We start from the raw sequence: 21343 nt of genomic DNA, 5'->3' as shown, positions 1-21343 counted from the left end.
TGTTTTTTTAAATTTCAGCATCTAAGAAACTTGTTTCATTTAAATTCATTTATTTATTTCTAAATAAATAAATTAAATGAAATAAAGTACAGAGGTCGAACATATATGAGCACTATAAATTTTAGTACCTTTGTATTGCTGTCACATTCTTTGTAAATATGGAGAGACCTTTCAACTACACCAGCAAGAGCAAAAATATTAGAAAATTTAAATAGAGAAGATTGAAACTTAAAATGCTAGAGTGAGGTTTTGAATTCAAATCTCCACAATAATAATATAGATCTCTAACTACTAAATTACAAACAAATATTTATTATTTTGTATGAGAAGTTGAACCAGTATTTTTTTCCAAAAGTAAAATTCAATAATAAAATAGATCTCTAACTACTAAATTACAAGCAAATATTTATTATTTTGTATGAGAAGTTGAACCATTATTTTTTTTCAAAAGTAAAATTCAATAGAAGAGAATGAAATGGAATAGAAAGAAAGATTAACATATTTAGCTTTTTCGTGTTTGAATGATTAATGAGAGAAAATAAATTTAACTTTCATTTCCGTCTTATTTGTTGTTTTGTTGATTAAAATTTAGAAGGTTAATGAGAAATTCGGTGGCTGTTGTGGGTTTGTGACAAAAAAACTTGTATATAATTGGTAAGATATAGGATTGGACATTTGTGTTATTTTTTCTAAAATATTTGTAACAAATTTTTTTTTCATCCGTTACATCTCAAATTGGGAGAGAAACCGATTTTATTGATTGTAATAATACAAAGTTAAATATTTCACCTCCGACATAATTTTATAAGCTAAACACAATTCGATGAGAAATTTTCTATTCTTTTTATTCCCTCCCTTCCTCTACTCTTCATCCAAACAAGATGTAAATATAACGCAGCCCCTCTAATTAGGGGTGCAAACGGGTTGGATATTATTCGACTGTATCTGACTCCGTATCCGAAAATTTAATATGGATATCCGATATCTGAATATCTGTGCGGATACGGATATGGTTTTGAATTTTAATTATCCGTATCCGAATAGTAGATATATATTATATAATTTAATATGAATTATGAAAAAAAATATATTATTCACTATTATAAATAGCGGATATCCGTATCCATCTAATATCCGATCCGTATCAAATACGAATTTACCACTATCCGATCCGTTTGCACCTATAATTAGTTTGGTTTCCCACCGATTTAAAGCGCTCTAGGGAACAGCGCAGGTGAAACAAAATGAGAAAGGTATCTTCCGTCTTCCGAGTTCCAAAATATACTTTAGGAGGCATGCTTAATTATTTGTTATTTATGTCCTTTAAATTCTTTATTTTCTGAGAACAGTACCTTTGCTCATGAGTCATGACTCACGAGCAAGGAGAAAAGGTGCATAAAATGAAAAAGCTACCTAACTTCTTCTAATATACAGTAGACAATTAATTATAGTTAATCGCATTGATTGATTGTAATAACGTTAACATCTGCACTGGCATAAAAATGCAGTAGTGGATCTAGGGGGTGTTCATTGGATCCGGTTTAGTCGGTTTTGAACCGAACCAAATTAATTTGGAAAAAAACAGTTCGGTTTGGAAATTTCAAAACCAAAATAACCGAACCAACCGAACTTTTATATATTATGAATTTGATCCGGACCGCCCGGTTTATTTCTTAATCAATTGCTTAAAATACTTCGTTTTATTTCTTAATATCTCGGTTTATTTCTTAATACCCTGATTTATTTCTTAATATACTTCAGTTTATTATAAATCAATTGCTTTAATTAAAAAAATTAATATATTTCGGTTTGAACCGAACAAACTGAAATAAAACTTTGGTTCGTTTCGGATGCAATGCTAAATAGGTTTGGTCAAATTATATTTTTAAATCCGAATTATAACTTTGGTTTGCCTAATTCAATTCGGTTTCAACCGAACCGAACCGATAAACACCCCTAAGTGGATCCAAAATATTTTAAAATTTTGCAAGGAGTAATCACATGTTTATGTTTTTCTATGGTGAAACTAAAAATTTAAAATTAATAAATTGAATAAATAAGTATAATGTAATTTTATTTTAGAAAGAAGACTGATAATATTAGTTCTCGTAGATTAAAATTTTTGAAAGACCAAAAAAAAGTTTTAATTTATTGAAGAGTTTAGACCCCTTCAATTTATCAGTGTTGTAAATAACAGTATGCGCTCGTCAGATGGACAGGGTATCGTCAAGCAATTAATCAATAATAATCGGCCATAATCGACTGATTAGTCGAAAAAATCTATGATGATTTGATCACCGGCCAACGACTAACCAGCTTTAACAACCGTTTTTTACAACATTGCTATTTATACGCCTCACAATAATCTATACCTTAATGTAACATTAAATATCTAAAATGAAAATGAAAATAATAATTCATAAAAAAGGTACTAAAAGTATAGCCGGAGAAAGCACAAAACTGCATATATATAGTTTTTTTCTTCTAAAGCAGTTTGTTCTTCCTTACCTGTTTACGGAACACCTTTATATCTTTCTTCTTCTTTTTTCCTAATTCGTGCCAACATTTTAGATTGCTGAGTGTACAATCAAGCTTTGGAACTTACAATAAAGGTGTCTAGTAATTAACAAAGGCCTCTTAGGCTTTCAATGTGGGACCTCGTTGGCTTTGATTAATTCAATCCATTTAAGTTAATAACAACAAAAAAAAAAGGTGAAAAACATGATATTTAACAGGACGCCACAAGGCAAATGGCTGCACTATGACCACCGACCAAGTTTTAAAAGTTTTCAGTAATGATAAAAGATAATACAAAGTTGCTCATTTTTGGTGTATGAATCAAATGTATGATGCTATTTCTAATCTCATATACAATCTTTATGTTTGGTACAGGTGATAGATCTGATTACCGAGATGGTACTCCTTGAAGATGTTTAGTGTTGTTGTGATTATCTTGGTTTTAGGGGTTTTTATGCTTAATTCTAGTTCTTTGTTTCTTTGTTGCAGTGGTTCTATAAATGTTGTTCTTTTGTGGTTGCTATGTGTAGATATTTTTCTATAATATCTCTTATGGATAATTGTGAATGTTATTATTGTTGTAGACCGGTACCAATGATGCATGGTACCAGTAAGACATGTCCTTAGTATGGTTTTTATGTGAATGGAATAGAATAACATAAAATATATTACATTGTAAAAAGTTTCACTTTTTCATTGTAAAAAGTAAAAATTACAATAAATAGTTCACCTATAAATTTAAATCGAGCCCAATGAAATCACCAATTACTAACTAATTTTACATTTTTTTTTTTTTTTGAAAACCTTCGTAGAGACTGCGAAGTCATGAAAGAGAATCGAACTTTTCTAGCCAACTATACTACCTCCTCTTTCTCAATTTTACATCTCTCTCTCTCTCTTTGCTTATGTGAAAGTCAAACAAGCACGGGCGAAAGCATGCATATATTTCGGCAGCTAATTATTCTCCATTAGCCTCTATCAGTATTTCAAAAAAAAAAAAAAAAAAATTATTCTCCATTAGCAGTTTGAAGGCTTTTGAGTTGAGTTGCCATTAGCTGTGTCCCCAGACAGATCCCACCCTTAGACAAATGCTTAATGCCTTAATGGTTAGTGGTCACTGTACGGCTGACCAAAATCATAGTTATCATTATTTAGCTTTTTATCCAGACACATTTATTTAATGCTATCCAGGGAGAAATGAACCCAGCTAAGCTTGACTAGCTTTTCAGAACACAAACACTCTCTCAGGTTTTTCCCCAAAAAGACCCTGTATTATATCCTATTTGCTGTAAAAGCCCGACAAGTTATCGCAATTTAGATTATGATCACCGCTGCCTATGTAGTTGGTTAGGGCACCCCACTCTCCTACGGAAAAATGTGGGTTCGAACCCTGCTAAAAGCAGGAAAAAATGCGTGTGCGTTGCCTACGGGCTATAATAAAAAAAAAACAATTTAGACTATGCCTACGGGCGTTAAAACCAACAAAAAAAAGGGGAAAAAAAAGGCATAGAGTAATAACTAATTTTTGTTTCGCAAAAGTTCATTCAAATTAAGTTAATTATGTTGAAAAATTAAATTGACGATGACCTAAATAATAAAAAAAAAGAATTAAAAACAATCAATTATTGCAACTCAAAATAACACCATTTATGTGATGATTGACGTACATTATATTAGTATTCTTTTCAAATATTGCCTTTCATTATGAAAATGACCATATAATTAATTTTATTCTGACATCACAATTGACAATTGAGGTCATGGTATTTAAAATACGGACACCCTAATCTTTACTCCTCCCTCTGCCAAGATTTTGATTCTACATCAAGCTCTTAATTTCTCAAGATAATTAATTAGTATCTTAATACAAGACTGAATCTGACCTTTAAAGCAGAGCAAGAGCGGAATTCTCCGTTAACACAACAAAGTAGTTAATTGGTATTTAAAAGTGTCTACTTTGTTGGTTAACACAACAAAGTAGACACTTGTATTAAGATACTAATTAATTGGTATTTAAAATGCATTTATGATGGTACTCCCTCGCAAAAAGTACCGTCGCGAAAAGAAAAAAACTTAACAATAACAATACTCCGTTGCGAAAAGTTACTTTTTTATCCTCGCAAAAAGTGTCTCATTCTTGTTGTACATTGCATCTTATTTCTTATAGGATCCTTATTCTTAACTCAACAGCTAACATGATCACTTGGAATCTCAATTCACTCAGATCATTCAATTCTAATTCTTTTTACACCATCCAGAAAGGAGTTCACACATGCACTAAGATTGAAACATTAATTTGGAAGGTGCGAAAATCACCTATCATGCAAATCTCTGCATGGTTAGCAATCCATAATAATATTTTAACAACTAACAACTTGATAAAATGTGGATGATCTCTTTCAAGCATTTGCTACCTCTGCAAATATGACGTAAAGACAATAATAAGAAATAGCGCTAACTCAAGAATAACTGCTATTTCTGACGAGCTATTCTCAACACAACACGTTTGAATGAAAAAAAAAAAAACACTATTCTCAACAAAGGAATAGCTCGGGTTAACTGCTATTTTGCTATTCCTATAAAATATTGAGTTAGCAGCTATTCCGAGTTATTCCTTGATTCATCCAAACACACCCAATGAATGTCTCTTCTCTCTCTCTCTATCATTCCATGCAAATTATAACTTCACTGTTGCTTTCACAATTTTTATTCTATTTTTAAATTGGCTAGTCAAGTATTACAAGAGATGTAACTTTTATTTTATTTTTACTTTCTGCTCAATACCTACCATGCAATTTCATGTTTTTTTTACTCTTTGATTGTATCTTATTTTTAATTTATCAACAAAATAATAAAAATAAATCAACAAAATAAAATATTAGGAAAGATTAAATTTGCAAAGGAGGTCCATATAGCAAACTCTTCGCTCTTTTTTTCATAACGATTTTTTGGATGATTCCAAAACTCAAATCTTAGCATAGCCAACCCCTCCCTAGTCCGTCCCTCCCACCTCTTCTAGGTCTCATCCTTTGACACAACACTTTTCTCTTTTTTGGCACAACCTTTAAGAGCGGAGAGGAGAATGAGAGAGATAGGAGGGACCAGAGCCGAGAGCGCAATATAGTAGGAGCTCGGAGTGTAGAATTTCTAGTCATCTCGATCAGAGCGCGACGGTGAGCAGATCCGGTCATCGAAACGTGGCGGCGATCGAAAAAAGCGGAACTGGTTGTGGAGAGAGATGGGATCAAGGTATTAAAGTGATTAAGAGTGTATATAAGTAGGATTAGAAGTTTATGATAGTTTAGCATATTTTGTGAGAATAAAAAAGTAGATCTAGAAAAAAGGTGAGGTAGCACAATTGGCTAGGAAAAAGTCCTAGGATTGTTGTATCCCAAAGGTCGAGAGTTCGATTTCCCCTTACGACTTCGCAGCTTCTGTGAAGGTTTTAAAAAAAGTAGATCTAGAAATTAAAATTATTTGACTTGTTGTAAATATGTTATTTTATCAATAGAATTGTTGCTAGACATTTAAAGCCATTAACATTCAAAAAAATATATTAGAAACTTAACTCCTATCTTATTTCCAAAAACAAACTATTGTAACTTAAACTGCATTCATTTAAACAATTATAGTGCAATTCGAAAACTAACATTTAGTCAATGTAGCAAATAGCAATCTATCATGTGTGGAAGGTTAAGGTTATGAGTTTCAAATTCAAATAAAAAAAACACTTTATAAAAATTAAATGTAGTGCGATATCTGGCCGTTTCGGGTTGGTCAAAACCGAATAAAAAAAATTCGGACCTATTTAAAATATAAGAAATTCGCTTTAAAATTCGTGCAAATTTAAATTAAATATTTCGGATCTAATCTGAACCTGTTAAATACTTTAATTACCTGATCCGAGTTCCCTCGTATCCCAAACATTCTCTAAAACTGTGCATAAATATCCCGATCAAACTTTCTCTCTGTTTTTTTTTTATTAATCAGGGATCTTTAATTTTCATTTTACATTCCTTTTTAGCGACTTTTAGTTTTAAAAATTAATGTCCTGCCTCTCATCTTTCGATACAGCGCCTCTGAAATCATTTCTATCCAAAACTTTATACACCGCTCTTTTTATCATTTTCTTCTAAATTTAATGAAGGGTTGCACTTAAAGTTTGTAAATTAGTGGATGTACAAATTAAAGTATAACATACTTGCACAATTCCTATGATACATTATCTTTCTTTAATGTTTTTTTTTTAAATATTGATTGGAGGTCAAGCCATTCAATACATTTTAAATCTCTATAAATTAATATAGAGAATTTTCCTACTTTGTAGATTTTTAATCCATAATCTTTCACATAGAAGTCATGTATCTTTGCAACTAGATTAAAGACAATTTTTTTATCTTTCTTTAATGTTGATTTCTAATTGACGGTAACCACAAGATTGTACAAATATAAACACCTAAGGTAACTTTTTTTATCAACAAGAGAACACCATATGTGTGTGTGTGTATATATACACATTGTGACATTCATTATCTACACAATTAGTTAAAAAGTTATATCAAAAGAACAATAGTCAATAACATTATTATTGCCATTTTTTTTTTAATATGATACTAGATTAAACAACATATAACTATAGATAAAAACATCAAGTATAAAAAAATAATATGGAGTCCTTCTGACGGGAGTTTCCCTCGTAAGCTCCGCTTCTCTTGTAACCTCCGCTTCAAAAGATTAGCGAAATTTTAAAGCAGCAGTTTTGAGAGTCAGCCGTACGCATCTTGTTTCTGCCCCGCCACGTCATTTCTATCCCTCCTCTCGTCAGCCCGGTTTATTTCGACTCGCTTCAGGCTCGCTACTTAATGCTCCGTCTCACGTTTAAGCAGGTGCTTCCGTCCAACGGATCTAGCCACTGCTCACCGATTCATTTCGACTTACTCCAACCGAGCAGGTGCTTCCGTTTAACGGATCTGGTCATCGCTTATCGATCCACTTTGATTTTCCGGGTTCGACAGAGGGTGCTGTAAATTCGCTTCACCCGCTGTAGTATCTATACAACTATATATGAATAAGGTACGTGTTGTTGTGGTTGTAGACGATGATGATGATAATAATGATATGTTTTCTTCTTCCTCCTTCCTCCCCTCCTCTCCTTCTGTCCCTTTTCACTGTTGTGACCCCTGTGAGGTGACTGTCCTGGTCCGATCGACTTAGTTTCCGGTCTAGTTTGATTCAATGCCTCCTCAGCTGAAGTGGTGACTGTCTTGGTCCGATCGATTTAGTTCCTGGTCCAGTATGATTCAGTGCCTCTTGGGTGCGCATTCTTCTAGGCGGTGTTGACACGGTGTAGTCGCACTCGCTCTACTGCTACGGTTGCATATCAAGAGAAGAGAATGAACAGGCCCATTGACTTGCTAATATGGCGCGAACTGAACTTTTTCGCAACTACTGGTTTTACTTTTCCTCTTCTCTTTAGTTTTTAGCAGTGAGAGATTTTACAAGTAGTTCAGTGTATAGAATATTGTCTCTGTGTAATAGGAATATCTACGCTAGAACAAACTTGTAATTTGCTCTGATGTTTAATAAAATTGCCTAAGGGCTTACAATCAAAAAAAAAAAAAATCAAAAAAAAAAAAACATCAAGTATAGTATCTATATATGTGTAAGATTGTATGTTGAACATGTCCCTATAAATTTAAATTTTACATTTTTTCCCTTCAAATTTATAATTATTACTAGTAATTATATTTTTTAGCCTCTCTTGTAAAATAAAATTACACTACAATAAATTGTTTAATCTCTCAATTTCAATTTTTTAGTTCCATGTTGAACTTCCAACTCATAATACATATTTATTTTATGAGAAATGTGGAAGTCAAGCTACCATATTCCATTTACAACTCATAATACATTTTTCATATAGTAATTAAGATATAAAGTATAAACACATATAAACACTTGTGTATATTGGTGGGTGCTTCGCCTTGGCGCGGGCCGAGATCTACACATGGACGGATTTTTTATACGATTTTTCTACTTTAATTTAAGACACATAAAGACCACCAATTATGATAATTAGTAATAAATTGGGAAAAGAAAATTATAAATTTTTTATTTAGATTGATGTTCCATTCCTATAAAAAATTTCCTTCCGTACCCAAGTTTCTATTAAAATTCAAAACGAACACCATCAATAGCAACTTAAAGGCAAGCATCTTCCTAAACATATCTCAAATTTGAAACTAGAAATTAAATTATTGTTTTCATATTACACTTGTAATATTAATAATACTTTTCTTATCTTCTTTCAATTGAAACCCAAGCTAATTTATTCATTAAGGAAAAAACAAAAGCTTAAATTAAAACAAGCGATTGATAACTTTTTTTTAACATGGATATCTCAATCAAGCAAAATTAGTTGGGCTAGCTCCAGTACTGCTACAGTTTTTATATGAATACCTGGTCTTTGGAGGTCCCATGCATTTTAATCTAATTAATTGAATAGCTAACTAGTACGTATGAAAAAAAAAAAAGAGATAATAAAACTGTAAGCCTACGTGGCAAACCAACTCTTTGAAAAATGGCAAGATGTACTCCATTAGGGAGACAATCAACTATTAATTATTCAAAAAAAACCTAAATCATCCTCTCCTATATATACCTTAGAGCTTGACCAAAATGTTTCAACACGTAATCTGTAAAATTCTACACTGCCACAAGCAAAAGAAAACAGCAACAAACCCTAATTAAGAAGAAGAAATGACAGGAACTGGATCTCCATGTGGAGCATGCAAATTTTTGAGAAGAAAATGTGCGCGAGGATGTGTTTTCGCACCATATTTCTGCCATGAGCAAGGTGCGGTTCAGTTTGCAGCTATACATAAAGTGTTCGGGGCGAGTAATGTGTCGAAATTGCTGGCCCACCTGCCAGTGACTGATAGGCCGGAGGCTGCCATGACGATATCTTACGAGGCACAAGCCAGGGTGCAGGATCCTATATACGGTTGCGTGTCACACATCTTCGCGCTTCAACAACAGGTTAGCATGAATTTTATTAAAACATTAAACTTTATATTATAAGGATATTCTGATTCACTTATAACTTGTCATAATTTGAATATTTACAATTTATATTATACCGACATAAGTGTGCTCCAAAAGTGTTTATGATTTCATTTCACTTTTTTTATATCATTATGGTTTCATTTTTGTAGTTGAAAGAGATTCCTGCAGTTTTATTTATTAGTTCCTTGGGGCCCACCTTTTATTAGGCACAGTCCATAAATCCCGGAAACAAGTTAAATTTGGTCTAAATTTTCATGTTATTTATAATTGGGACCCTACATGCACCACCAAAAAAAATAAAATAAAATAAAATAAAACCAGTCATTGCTTTTCATCATGTACATATTTTATTTTTCTACAGGTAGTAAATTTACAAGCACAACTAGCATCTCTGAAAGGCCAAGCAGCACAAGGCTACAGCAATGGTTCCAACTCTTCCTCTACTTCACCAACTCAAAATGACTATAACTTTACATCCAAATTTCCTCCTTTTGGACATTATTCCAGCTCTTCAATAAATCATCATGACATGCCTTTCTACGAGAACGGCTTTACCAGCTCTAGCTCTAGTTCTATGGATCAGTCTTGTCAGAGTTATGGCGACACCGACTCATTTGACATGGGTGACCTCCAATCAGTCGCATTTGCGTATCTCAACGGCCATAGTAACGAATTCATGATGCAATAAATCAAAATTGAGTTGCAGAAATTTTGCTACTAAGCTTTTCTTATGTAAGAGATTGATAGGCTTTTACATAATTAATCCATTTAATCTAATTTCTATGTGAACCAATTGAGTATTAAGAGAATGCTATATGATTGAACAATAATGTAGCACTGTAATCGATTGATTTACCACTTAAATATTAGGTTTATATGATTGAACAAGGATCCTATTTGTCAGGAACCCTGTCCCATTCAATTTGGACCGAAACTACAGGAACCTCCGAAGCTATTTTGAGCATTATTTCTCCATGGACCGTTGGAAAAGAAATTATGTAAATAGAAAACTTTACAATGATTTTTATTATTATTTTAACTGAACAAAACAAAAGTAATTTAAGACCAAGGCACCACATTTGACATTCCCTAAACTTCTAGTTGTCAGTAATATCCTCTCAAAACATCTTACATTTGGAAATAACGCTCCCAAATTCAGCCCGGCTATTTATTATGCCTAAAACAAAGAAACTTTCATTAGCTTGGGACCTGTACGATATTTTATATTCCTCAAGGTCCTTCTTGTAAAAGTTGCTTAGAACTTGTGTATACAAGTGTTAGAAGTGTTAAGTCTATCTTTCCAAGTTATGATTTTTCTGGCAAACAGTTGTGTACCAGTTGGTATTGGTTGAGTATTCATGATGGCCATGATGGTGGTTATGTGGAAACTGAGAAGATATTCACTTCCTAGTATGTGAAGGAGCTGGTATGGCTGTCCGGTACCATTCACCATTGAGAGATATCTAGATGAAATCAGTGTCTTTTTTTTTTAGTCTGGTTTTGTGAACCGCGTTTCCATGCTATTTATTTTAGAAGAAGAAAATAACAGTTCTTACGCTTGTGAGCAAATTGAGGGAACCACAACAAAAATGTACACATTTTTTATAATAAAAAGGTACTTTAACTAATTACTATTTAAGATTTTAAGTGTGATAATGTCAGCATTGCCTTTTAGCAAGCAATTGATTGTACTTGATCACATTAATGTAAAAGCACTCGATTGGTTGGACCCAAGCCCACAATGGACCTTTTCTTTTCTTTTTTTCTCTCAATAATTAAATATGGGCTTTTGATTGTTGTCGGCCTTCTTTGTGTCTGGCAGGCCCGGCTACTTCACAAAGTAAATTCTCCCGTACAATTTGAGAATAGTGCTCCACTGCTTAGATGGACAGAATTTTTATTTTTAGAAATTTATTAAAATAATATTAAAGAATGGATGAAATTGTGAGAATTTTAATTCCATAGAAAAGCCTTTTCTAGTTGTTCTAAAATTCATTAAGAAATAAAATAGAGGTATATGAATTTTATTTTACAAGACGTGATTAAGTTAGAGGCAGAATTGTGTCTTCAATTGCTTCTGGGATGTTCCTTATACTATAAGCACATCAATATTAAGGTTAACCAACCTTGAGAATAGCGCCACGTTTGGAAATGCAATTAAGGCCAAATTCCTCACAGATGTCTTCGAAAAATTGGCCAACAGTAGTCGCATTAGGGGGGACTTCCACTGTTAGCCCAGAGCACCCCTTTTCTCAGTCACAAAATAACGGGACACAAATACAACCCTTTTCTCAGGTTCCACCATTATAGAGAGCTTCGTCAGAGAGAGGGTGCTGAGTTGCCTGCTTCGCCGAGAGTACATGTTGTCACATGAGTTGCATTTTATTATTTAGTTTTAAGGTTTCAATTTTTCTGACAAAAAACTCTAAACCCTAAATTTTGTTTTAAGGTTTTAATTTTTTCTAACATTTTAAGGTTCCAATTTTTCTGAAAAATACAAATCCTAAACGTTAAATCGGTGAGATCAATCACAAAAACCAACGAAATATCAAATGTAGCGACAAGAGAGAGAAATAGGAACAAACAACATTACCTTATCCGAGAGAGAAACCCTTTGTTGAGCTGACTGTGAGAGAGAGTCGAGCTGGCTGAGAGAAAGAAAGAGGGTTTTAAAAAAAAAGACAGAAAGAAAAAGGGTAAATTTTCTCAAGCTGGAGCGATTTCTTTGTTTTTTTTTGAAAGACTTGGTAGCGAAGCTGGAGCGATTTCGAAAAGAGAGAATCGAGCTAACAGAGAAGGGAAGAGAAAAATAAAGAGTACGTATCCTCTGAGATATCTCAACTTTTGCGTGACCGACGTGTCCAGTGCCTATTTGGCTATGTTACCCAGATACGACCCATAGGGCTCTGTACCCGTGTCGAAAATTAATTTTTTTTTGCTGCCAAAGGAATTCGAAGAGGGGTCCTGTGCCATATCACCCATAAGTCTCTACCACTACACCATTTCAAACTTGTTGTTATAATAGAGTTTTTATTCTATTTAATGTATATTTCGCTATAGTGTTATATTTTCATATTTAATTTTTATAATACAAGTATTTGAATTAATAATATAGTTAGAAATATTATATATAATAGCCGTATCGTATCCTTCATTTTTGAAAATTGTCGTATCGCCGTATCCGTATCGTATCTGATATGATACCCGTATCCGTATCCATGCAACATAGCTATTTGGTGATAGCGCAGGGGCTGTATTATTTGTGCTTTGAGATTCGTGCATAACGTATTTAAACGGTTGGGATTTTTCTTTTAACGGAGCAGAACTTGTGAACACAAAGAAACATCTGTTTAATGCATTCAGATCATATTTAGTACTAATCTGATTAAAGAGTTGAACGCCGAGCATTTAAAAAACTATGCGTTCCGAAGTAATATTTTTCAAAGAGGAAAGGGTGAACGCATCGGAGAATGCCTACTGTGCGTGCACATGAGATTTCATGGAAGAAAAAAGGTGAACGCACTAAAAATAATGTATTTGGTGTTCCGAGTAAAAAAAGGTGAACGCAGCTAAAAGCATGGTATTTTGGGTTCAGATAAAATCCTTTTAACGGAGCAGAACTTGTGAACACAGAAAAACATCTGTTTAATGCATTCAGATGATTTTTAGTACTAATCCGATTAAAGAGTTGAACGTCGAGCGTGCTAAAAACTAATGCGTTCTGAAGTAATATTTTTCAAAGAGGAAAGGGTGAACGCATCGAAGAATGACTACTGTGCGTGCACATGGAGATTTCATAGAAGAAAAAAGGTGAGCGCACTACAAATAGTGTATTTGGCGTTTCGAGTAAAAAAAGGTGAACGCAGCTAAAAGTGTGGTATTTTGGGTTCAGATAAAATCCTTGTAACGGAGCAGAACTTGTGAACACAGATAAACATCTATTTAATGCATTAAGATGATTTTTAGTACTAATCCGATTAAAGAGTTGAACGCTGAGCGTGCTAAAAACTAATGCGTTCTGAAGTAATATTTTTCAAAGAGGAAAGGGTGAACGCATCGAAGAATGACTACTGTGCGTGCACATGGAGATTTCATAGAAGAAAAAAGGTGAACGCACTACAAATAGTGTATTTGGCGTTCCGAGTAAAAAAAGGTGAACGCAGCTAAAAGTATGGTATTTTGGGTTCAGATAAAATCCTTTTAACGAAACAGAACTTATGAACACAGAGAAACATCTGTTTAATGCATTCAGATCATTTTTAGTACTAATCCGATTAAAGAGTTGAACGCCGAGCATTTAAAAAACTATGCATTCTGAAGTAATATTTTTCAAAGAGGAAAGGGTGAACGCATCGAAGAATTCCTACTGTGCGTGCACATGGAGATTTCATGGAAGAAAAAAGGTGAACGCAGCTAAAAGTATGGTATTTTGGGTTCAGATAAAATCCTTTTAACGGAGTAGAACTTGTGAACACAGATAAACATATGTTTAATGCATTCAGCTCATTTTTAGTACTAATATGATTAAAGAGTTGAATGCTGAGCATGTTAAAAACTATGCGCTCTGAAGTAATATTTTTCAAAGAGGAAAGGGTGAACGCGTTGAAGAATTCCTACTGTGCGTGCACATGGTGATTTCTTCAAAGAAAAAAGCTACTTTAAAACTCATTATTCATTTTCCAAGCAACATCAATCTCCATTTATTACAATTGCAAACAGGCAACATCACACAATTCAAGTACTGATACCACATAAACTGGTACCACAAAACTTTTGGTACCCTAAAAAATCATTACTTAGCAAGATCTGGACTGTTACCGATGGATTCAAGTATGTCTTCGCTAGAGAAAAGGAAGAGACAGGGTCCAGGAGCTGCTCGCCGATGTTCACGCAGGACTTGAGAGAGATAGAGAGTCCACGTTCACGTTGTACATGATAGAGAGAGCGATGTTGGGGGAGAGCGCCGGGCTGCTAGAGAGGAGAGAGCGGTGGAAAGGGGTCAATGCGATTTAGTGGAGCCTCCATTGATGAGTAAGGGGAGACGGGTAGGAAGGGAGAAAAAAGAGTGCGGTGCGATAGAACTCATAGAAGAGTAAGAGGCTGTAACTGGAGGCCTCCATTGATTGTTCAATGCATGCGAATTTTTGTGAATATTTTCGCTGATCAGCGACTTTGATCAGCACAGATATTTTTATGGAATCGTGCTTTATAGATTATAATACACAGATTGCTGTATACATTACAATGCAAATTTTTTTTATAAACCATAATTAATTAAATTAATTTTAACAAAGCAAGCATGAGGGGTGGACCCAGTATAGCCTAGAGGGGGGCAGTTGCCCCTCCCTGAATTTTGAAAGGTAGTAGAAAAATACAGGCCCAATCCTTCTTTGCCCCCCTCTGAAAAATTATTTGCCCCTCCCTGAGCCCAATAAGCCCAGACTTTCCTTGTCAGCGCAGTTTAAAAAAAATAAATATAACATGCTAAGCCCAAAATCACTTCGTCGCTGCATTCAGTGCTGTTTAAAAAAAAATAATGGACTGAATGAAACTCATCGACTCTTCGTCTAAGCACTCAAACCAATTTGTCGCTCTCCATTAGCGCAAAACAAAGGTGAAATTCTTTGGCTAGTCGCTGGCTCTAATAGTTTAATTCATCTCAAATTGTGAGTCTCAATCATATCTAGGTTTTTCTGTGTTTTGTTTGTTTCTTCCAAATATTGTGGTATTTTTTTAGATCTTAGGCGGAGAACAAAATTTAATTGGGTAACTCAACTATAATCTATACAGCCCGATTCCCTAAACCCTAAACCTGACAGGCATGATTACTTTTTTTTTCTTTTACAAAAATAACAAAGGCCGAATTTCCAATTCGGTCTCCAAAGTTTACTTTTTGAATAGACTGAATTGGGATTCGGTCCTATACCCACCAAAAATGACTTTTTGGACTACAACGCCACATAACTCAACTTTTGAGTTTCATTCTCCTCAAGTAACTCAAATTTTGAATTTGAATCTGGGCCAATCTTATACAATTTGGAAATCCACAGGTGCTCTTTAATATTCGAGCAAATGCTTAAAAACGAAGGTTGTTCAAATCCATACTAATGCATTTTACAGTGTTGAAACAATGCTTCCAAATTCAAATATCTCATATTAAACACTACTACACTCTCCAAAACAAACTAACACATTTTCTCATTTTTTTCATGAGTGAACAACAGAGCAAGAGAAAAGAAAAGAGCGACTGAATCATCCCCGTAAAAAAAGTTCCAATGTCATAGAAATATTGTAGCAAACTCATGCGAATATAGTGAATACGTTTCATATGTGGTACCAAACTCATCCAAGATTAATATAATATTATATAGATATGCTAAAAGTTCATGATGCTTTCATTTGATGCAAATGATGTACATCTGAAACAATATATAGATTGAGTGCCTTTATGGTGTTATGCTTTGTTTTTATTATTCATTTGAACTGTGTTTTTCATATTTCATATTATCAATACCTCATAAAATCTATTACAATCAATATTGTCATTTGAACTGTGTTTTTCATATTTTGTATTATCAATAGCTCATAAAATCTATTACAATCAATATTACTGAAGCAACACGAGACATTCAACTAGTGATAAAGAAACTCCATGCTTTATTACTGCTCACTATACTTTTAGCATATTCTTAAAAGAGAAATTTACATATACATTCATCATAAAAAAATTAGATATTTCTCTATTCAAATTTAAAAAATAATTATTCCCTATCTAAATTTAACTATTTTATTAATCATTTCTCAATTTTAAAAAATAAAATATAATTTAATAAATATAAAAAATTAGACAATTCAACCCTTTCTTCTTTCTATGGCTTATTTCATTTCTCATTGCCGCTCCTGTGTACCATGGGAAAGTTTTCAAAACAGCGCCCTTGTGAAGTGGAAATGCCAAATATTATATTTTTCTATTGATTAAATTTTACTTCTATTTTGAGCATCATTCTTTAATCCAGTAAAGAATGCATAGATGCAATTATCAAAGATTTGGCTCGGAGCACATCTTGTACGAAACTCCTCTGCATTGGTACCATGTCTTTGGAACAGTGACATGATGCCACACTTGCCACGCATTGTCGCCTCATGTTACTTGCTATATAATTTCACTGATTTCCCTCCCTTGAAACTTAAAATTTCTGATGGTAATCTCTGGATACAATGAGAAGATCACATTGTTTATTAATTTATATTTTATGAATTAATAATATATTTTAATTTATTGCAAAGAACTAATAAAGTATTGGAAGAAGATGCCCTATTTCATTTGTGCCTACATTTCATAGTCAACTGATTTTTCAGTACTTCTATAATTCAGCCGAAAAGATTAAATAGAATAAACAGAAGAAAGTAGAAACAGATAATGGTACTGGTACCTGCTGAAGTCGTGATCCTTATAAATTGAACATACAAAGTTCTCTTGTACTTGTTACGTCAAAGAGACTTATTAGACCAACTCAAATCAAACTATTTCCTGATACATTGTCAACAACACCTTCAACGCAATCACAGTTAAAAAAATACTCATCTTTTCCATCATAGCAATATCGAAACACACATGAGAAGTCTTTATTCATGTCCATCCTCGCATAACTTCTGGTATCTATAGGATTGATTTTTTTTTTTCATGAAAACAACCCTATACACAGATCTGAAGCATGAGGAATTTGGTGTGTACCAGTTTATTCCTACAGTTTTCTTTAGTTATCATTTTTTTGACAATACAAAGTTTAGAAATCTATACCATTCCATTACCATTGTTTTTCTTTTTTCTCAATATGTTATCAGGTACATATTAGTTCGGGAATTTCAGCAGAAGGATAAGGTGGAAAATTAAGGCAGTACCGGGGAATTTCTCATTTGTTGTTACTGGCATCTGAAATCTTCATGCTTTTTACTATTTTTACTTGCATAAATATGATGTTCTAAAGTTTTCAAGGATATATCTAGAAGTGTCTTTAAAAAAAGACATATATATTGCATATTAAAAGCATCAGCATTTAGAGGGAAACCATCTATCAATGTGCTATTTTTCAATTTGAGACACCACATCTTCGATCTGACAATCCTCATCCATATCATTCCCTCTTTTCTTTGTCTTTGTCAGAATATCAGTATATCACCACTAATAGAGCGCCTCCTTGCACTTCTTCTCCAAGACTTACCAATAACATATTTTAACTTCGTTTCAATTGGATAAAATCACATATGATAGAAATGCAAGGTTAATGTGTACTGAAACACTTGAATTAATGAAATCAAACTTTAGAGGAGAAAAAATATACCCCATGAGTGAGTAGCAATTCCATGCTTGAACCAAATGAGTAGTTGCACACAGGGAGTACTAGCAATGGACTGATTCAATATGTAATTAAATTAAAAAGGAAGCAAAGAAAGAAGTGAGTAAATATCTAAATTAGGAGGGGGGGTTTAGAAATTACTCTTCGTGATATGAGGGACGAGAGAGAAGCGACAGTGAAGGGAGGCGCCTTTTTCTCTTCTTTTTCTAATCACTTGGCGTGGTGAAGACGTGACGCCTTTGATTTTGTATTTCCTCCGATAGAGCCTCACCGTCCTCAAATTGCGGCGGAGGAAAATTGATGAGAAGTGGAACGGACGAGAACAAAGAAGGTGGTGTGCAGAGAAGACGGGGCCAAAAGGATAGCTGGCGCTAAAATTCGAAGTGGAGAGGCGAGAAGTGTAAAGTGCAAAGTGACGATAGTCAACATCATCTCAAGATGTTGATAAGCCTCAATTATATATATTTTCGGTTAGGGTTTTACCTCTAAAACTGCACCAAATCCCTTGTATTTTAGCTTAGTTTAATATAGAATATACCAAAGAACAAAGTTACTGCCTTTGCCTTGTTTAAATTGCAGAAATCGAGCAAAAGGAGCAATTATGTGAATTTTGTGTGGCCTGTAGGAATTCTGTGCGAGCCACACAAAATAAATTCAAGCCGAAAATAAAATTCAGAATTTATCAAGTTTTCTCCTTTCAAAACAGAGATTTGTGTGGGCCTTTGTGCGACCTTAAGGAATTTTGTGTGGGCCACACAAAATCCTGCATGATCTCCATTCTATGCTGGCCGCAGGAAATTCGTGTGGGCCGCAGAGAATTTGTGAAGGCCGCACAAGAGGCCGCACGAATGCCAGTCTGGCCTGATTTCATCATATCTCTTCAGATTTCCTTCCAGATTTCGGGGGATTGTTTCCCAAGACACAAAAATAGCTATATATTGGCAGGGAGACACCAGGGGAAAGGATATCTCAGCTTAGCTTTTATTCTACACATCTTTCCACATCTTCTCTATCTTCCCCAAGTGATTGAAGGCGATTGAAGAGAAGGATTGAAGGTTTTCTCGAGCGAGCAAAGGTGAAGACAAGGGGCAGCGAGCGAAGAGATTGGTGTTTTCTATTCTCTTTCTTCTTTTCCTTAGTTTTAATCATGTTTACTCTTGGATGTTAACGCACCCATGAGAGGCTAGATTTCCTCTCTAGGGGCTTAGGCTTAAAACATGAACTTGTGTTAAAATCTATCTTAGTTGGATATTTTTCTCTATGATGATTGTTTGCTTGCATGTTTGTTCTTGTTGATTTTATAATTCATGTGCTTGTATGATTTGTGTGCTCGTTAATTAGCGTCCCGTTTAGGTCTAACAAACTTAAAGTGCTCGGATCAAAGAATTGATGGTACCAAATTGTATACATGAATAACCTTAGAATTAAGATTAGAAATGACCAAATCTATTTCTTAGTTCGGAACCACAAGAAACAAAGGTTGAATTGAGGTGAAGGACTTAACCGTGAAGCCTCATATTTGATTGGGACCCCTAGAATTGAACCAAATATTGGTATGAAGGACTTAATCGTGAAGTATTGATATTTAGGGATAAACTAGGCTAACCTGTGCTTATGGTCTAGATAGCTAGGGTGAAGGACTTAATCGTGAAATCCGAATTATTTAGGCACGTCATTAATTCACGAAAGTGACCCTTTTTGATATTTAAGGCTTAGAAACCCCATAATTGCAAACATGAATTTAGAAACCAACTAAGTATTGATTTGACCAAGTGATTGAATGCCAAAAGCCCCTAGACTTCCATCTCATTAAATCACAAAACTCCTTTTATTTGTTTGTTTAAATTGCTTTGTTTACTTTAGACTCTCAATCGGGTATTGAACCCACAAAACCAATTTTCAAACAAACCCCCCATTTACTTTTATTGCACTGTTTTAGAATCAATTAATTTAGTAAAAAGAAATATTTCCCGTTGTCTTTGGATCGATACCTAAACTACTACAAGGATAGGTTGTATGCTTGCAACTGACCTATTATTGTGTACTAAGGTTTTATAAATTTAAAAGTGAAAAAGTGTATTAAATTGACCCATTATTCGATACCTAAAATACACAACAGATGTATCAACAAATTTGATTTTGTTCTTATCCACTAAAGAGTCACTGTCTACTGTCAGTGTCACTTGAGCAAATGGAAACCGAAGATTTAAGATGGAGCATATACACCCCACCTGTAAGACAGTAGTGTGGGAAAAATGACACGGCGGAGTTGGCTCCGTCACGGAACGGCACGATAACAGCACGGAACAGCACAGCATGTGTTACTGTTTCATACCGTTATTCGCATGTCGCGTGCTGTGGCTATCCTTGACATTTTAGTCACGACACAGCATGCAAAAGATCCGAACATAACACAGCACGACACATAATCACGCGAGTCACGTGTAATTAGGACCGTTAGGTCTTAATTAAATGGTGAATTTTGAAGAAACTAAAATTATGAAAAAATAGTTAAACGTGAGAAACGTGATTAGTTACGTTTGGACACGGCACGTGAATAGTCACGGCACGCGAGTCACAGCGTGACTCGCGTGCCGTGACCACCTCTTGACATTTTGGTCACGGCACGACTCACTCTTCACTTGGTCACAACACGGCACGGTACGAAACCAAAGACGTGTTAGTCACGGCAGGCACGTTTTTTCCACTCTATGAGACAGTCATACGAGTAAATAAAAAAAAATGATACTGAATTTTTTTGGATATGAAAATAGAAACATTAATTTGTTAATTATTAAGTTAAAAACCTGACCCATCGCTAAACAAAATCTGGACCATCATTAACAATCCAAAGGTCCAGAAATATTATAGATCATCATTTAACAAAACCTGGCCCATCTTCTTACCAAATGTCGAATCTGTATCCTCTCAAATATCTCAATTTTTGCGTGAATCAATCAATACCATTCATTTAATCCAATGGACAAGAATTATTTCGCTCTTAAGTAGCGCTGCCCAAGTTGTGACCAGCACTCTTCCTATTCTTATCCTCTGCATTAACTCAAAAGAGAATCTTGACCATTCGATCTGCTTTAAGATTCGTGCAGACTAGATCCGCACTAATATGAAAGGCTCCATATATAATAGGCAGAAACCGGATTGGCTCCGTTTAAAATCAGACGGTTGAGATTCATTAACTGAAAATATTCCATTTTGAGTTAATGCAGAGGATACGTGCTCATCGTCACCCTCCGCTCCACTCTTCTCTCTGACGAAGGGTTTTTTGGGTGAAGTGAACAAGAAGAGAAAGAGGATCGGTCAGCTAATCAGCTTGGGCAGCGCTATTAAAGCAGGTAACGATTCTGATCCGTTAGATTATATCAACGGTACAGATTGATACTCTA

The 21343-nt window shown here is 34.3% G+C and overlaps 1 protein-coding gene across 1 annotated transcript; it reads left to right on the top strand.

Moving 5' to 3' along the window:
* Positions 1–9218: 9218 nt before the first annotated feature.
* Positions 9219–10446, top strand: LOC144543817 (LOB domain-containing protein 29-like). The gene is made up of 2 exons (XM_078292228.1): positions 9219–9555; positions 9944–10446. Exons 1-2 carry the CDS (start codon positions 9277–9279, stop codon positions 10268–10270), a joined length of 606 nt encoding a protein of 201 aa, XP_078148354.1. The 5' UTR covers positions 9219–9276; the 3' UTR covers positions 10271–10446.
* Positions 10447–21343: the final 10897 nt, after the last annotated feature.

Source organism: Carex rostrata, chromosome 25, assembly GCF_964058835.1.
Source record: "Carex rostrata chromosome 25, lpCarRost1.2, whole genome shotgun sequence".
Lineage (NCBI taxonomy): Eukaryota > Viridiplantae > Streptophyta > Magnoliopsida > Poales > Cyperaceae > Carex > Carex rostrata.
The sequence above is the reverse complement of the archived record's forward strand: the minus strand, read 5'-3'. Positions and strand labels throughout refer to the sequence as shown.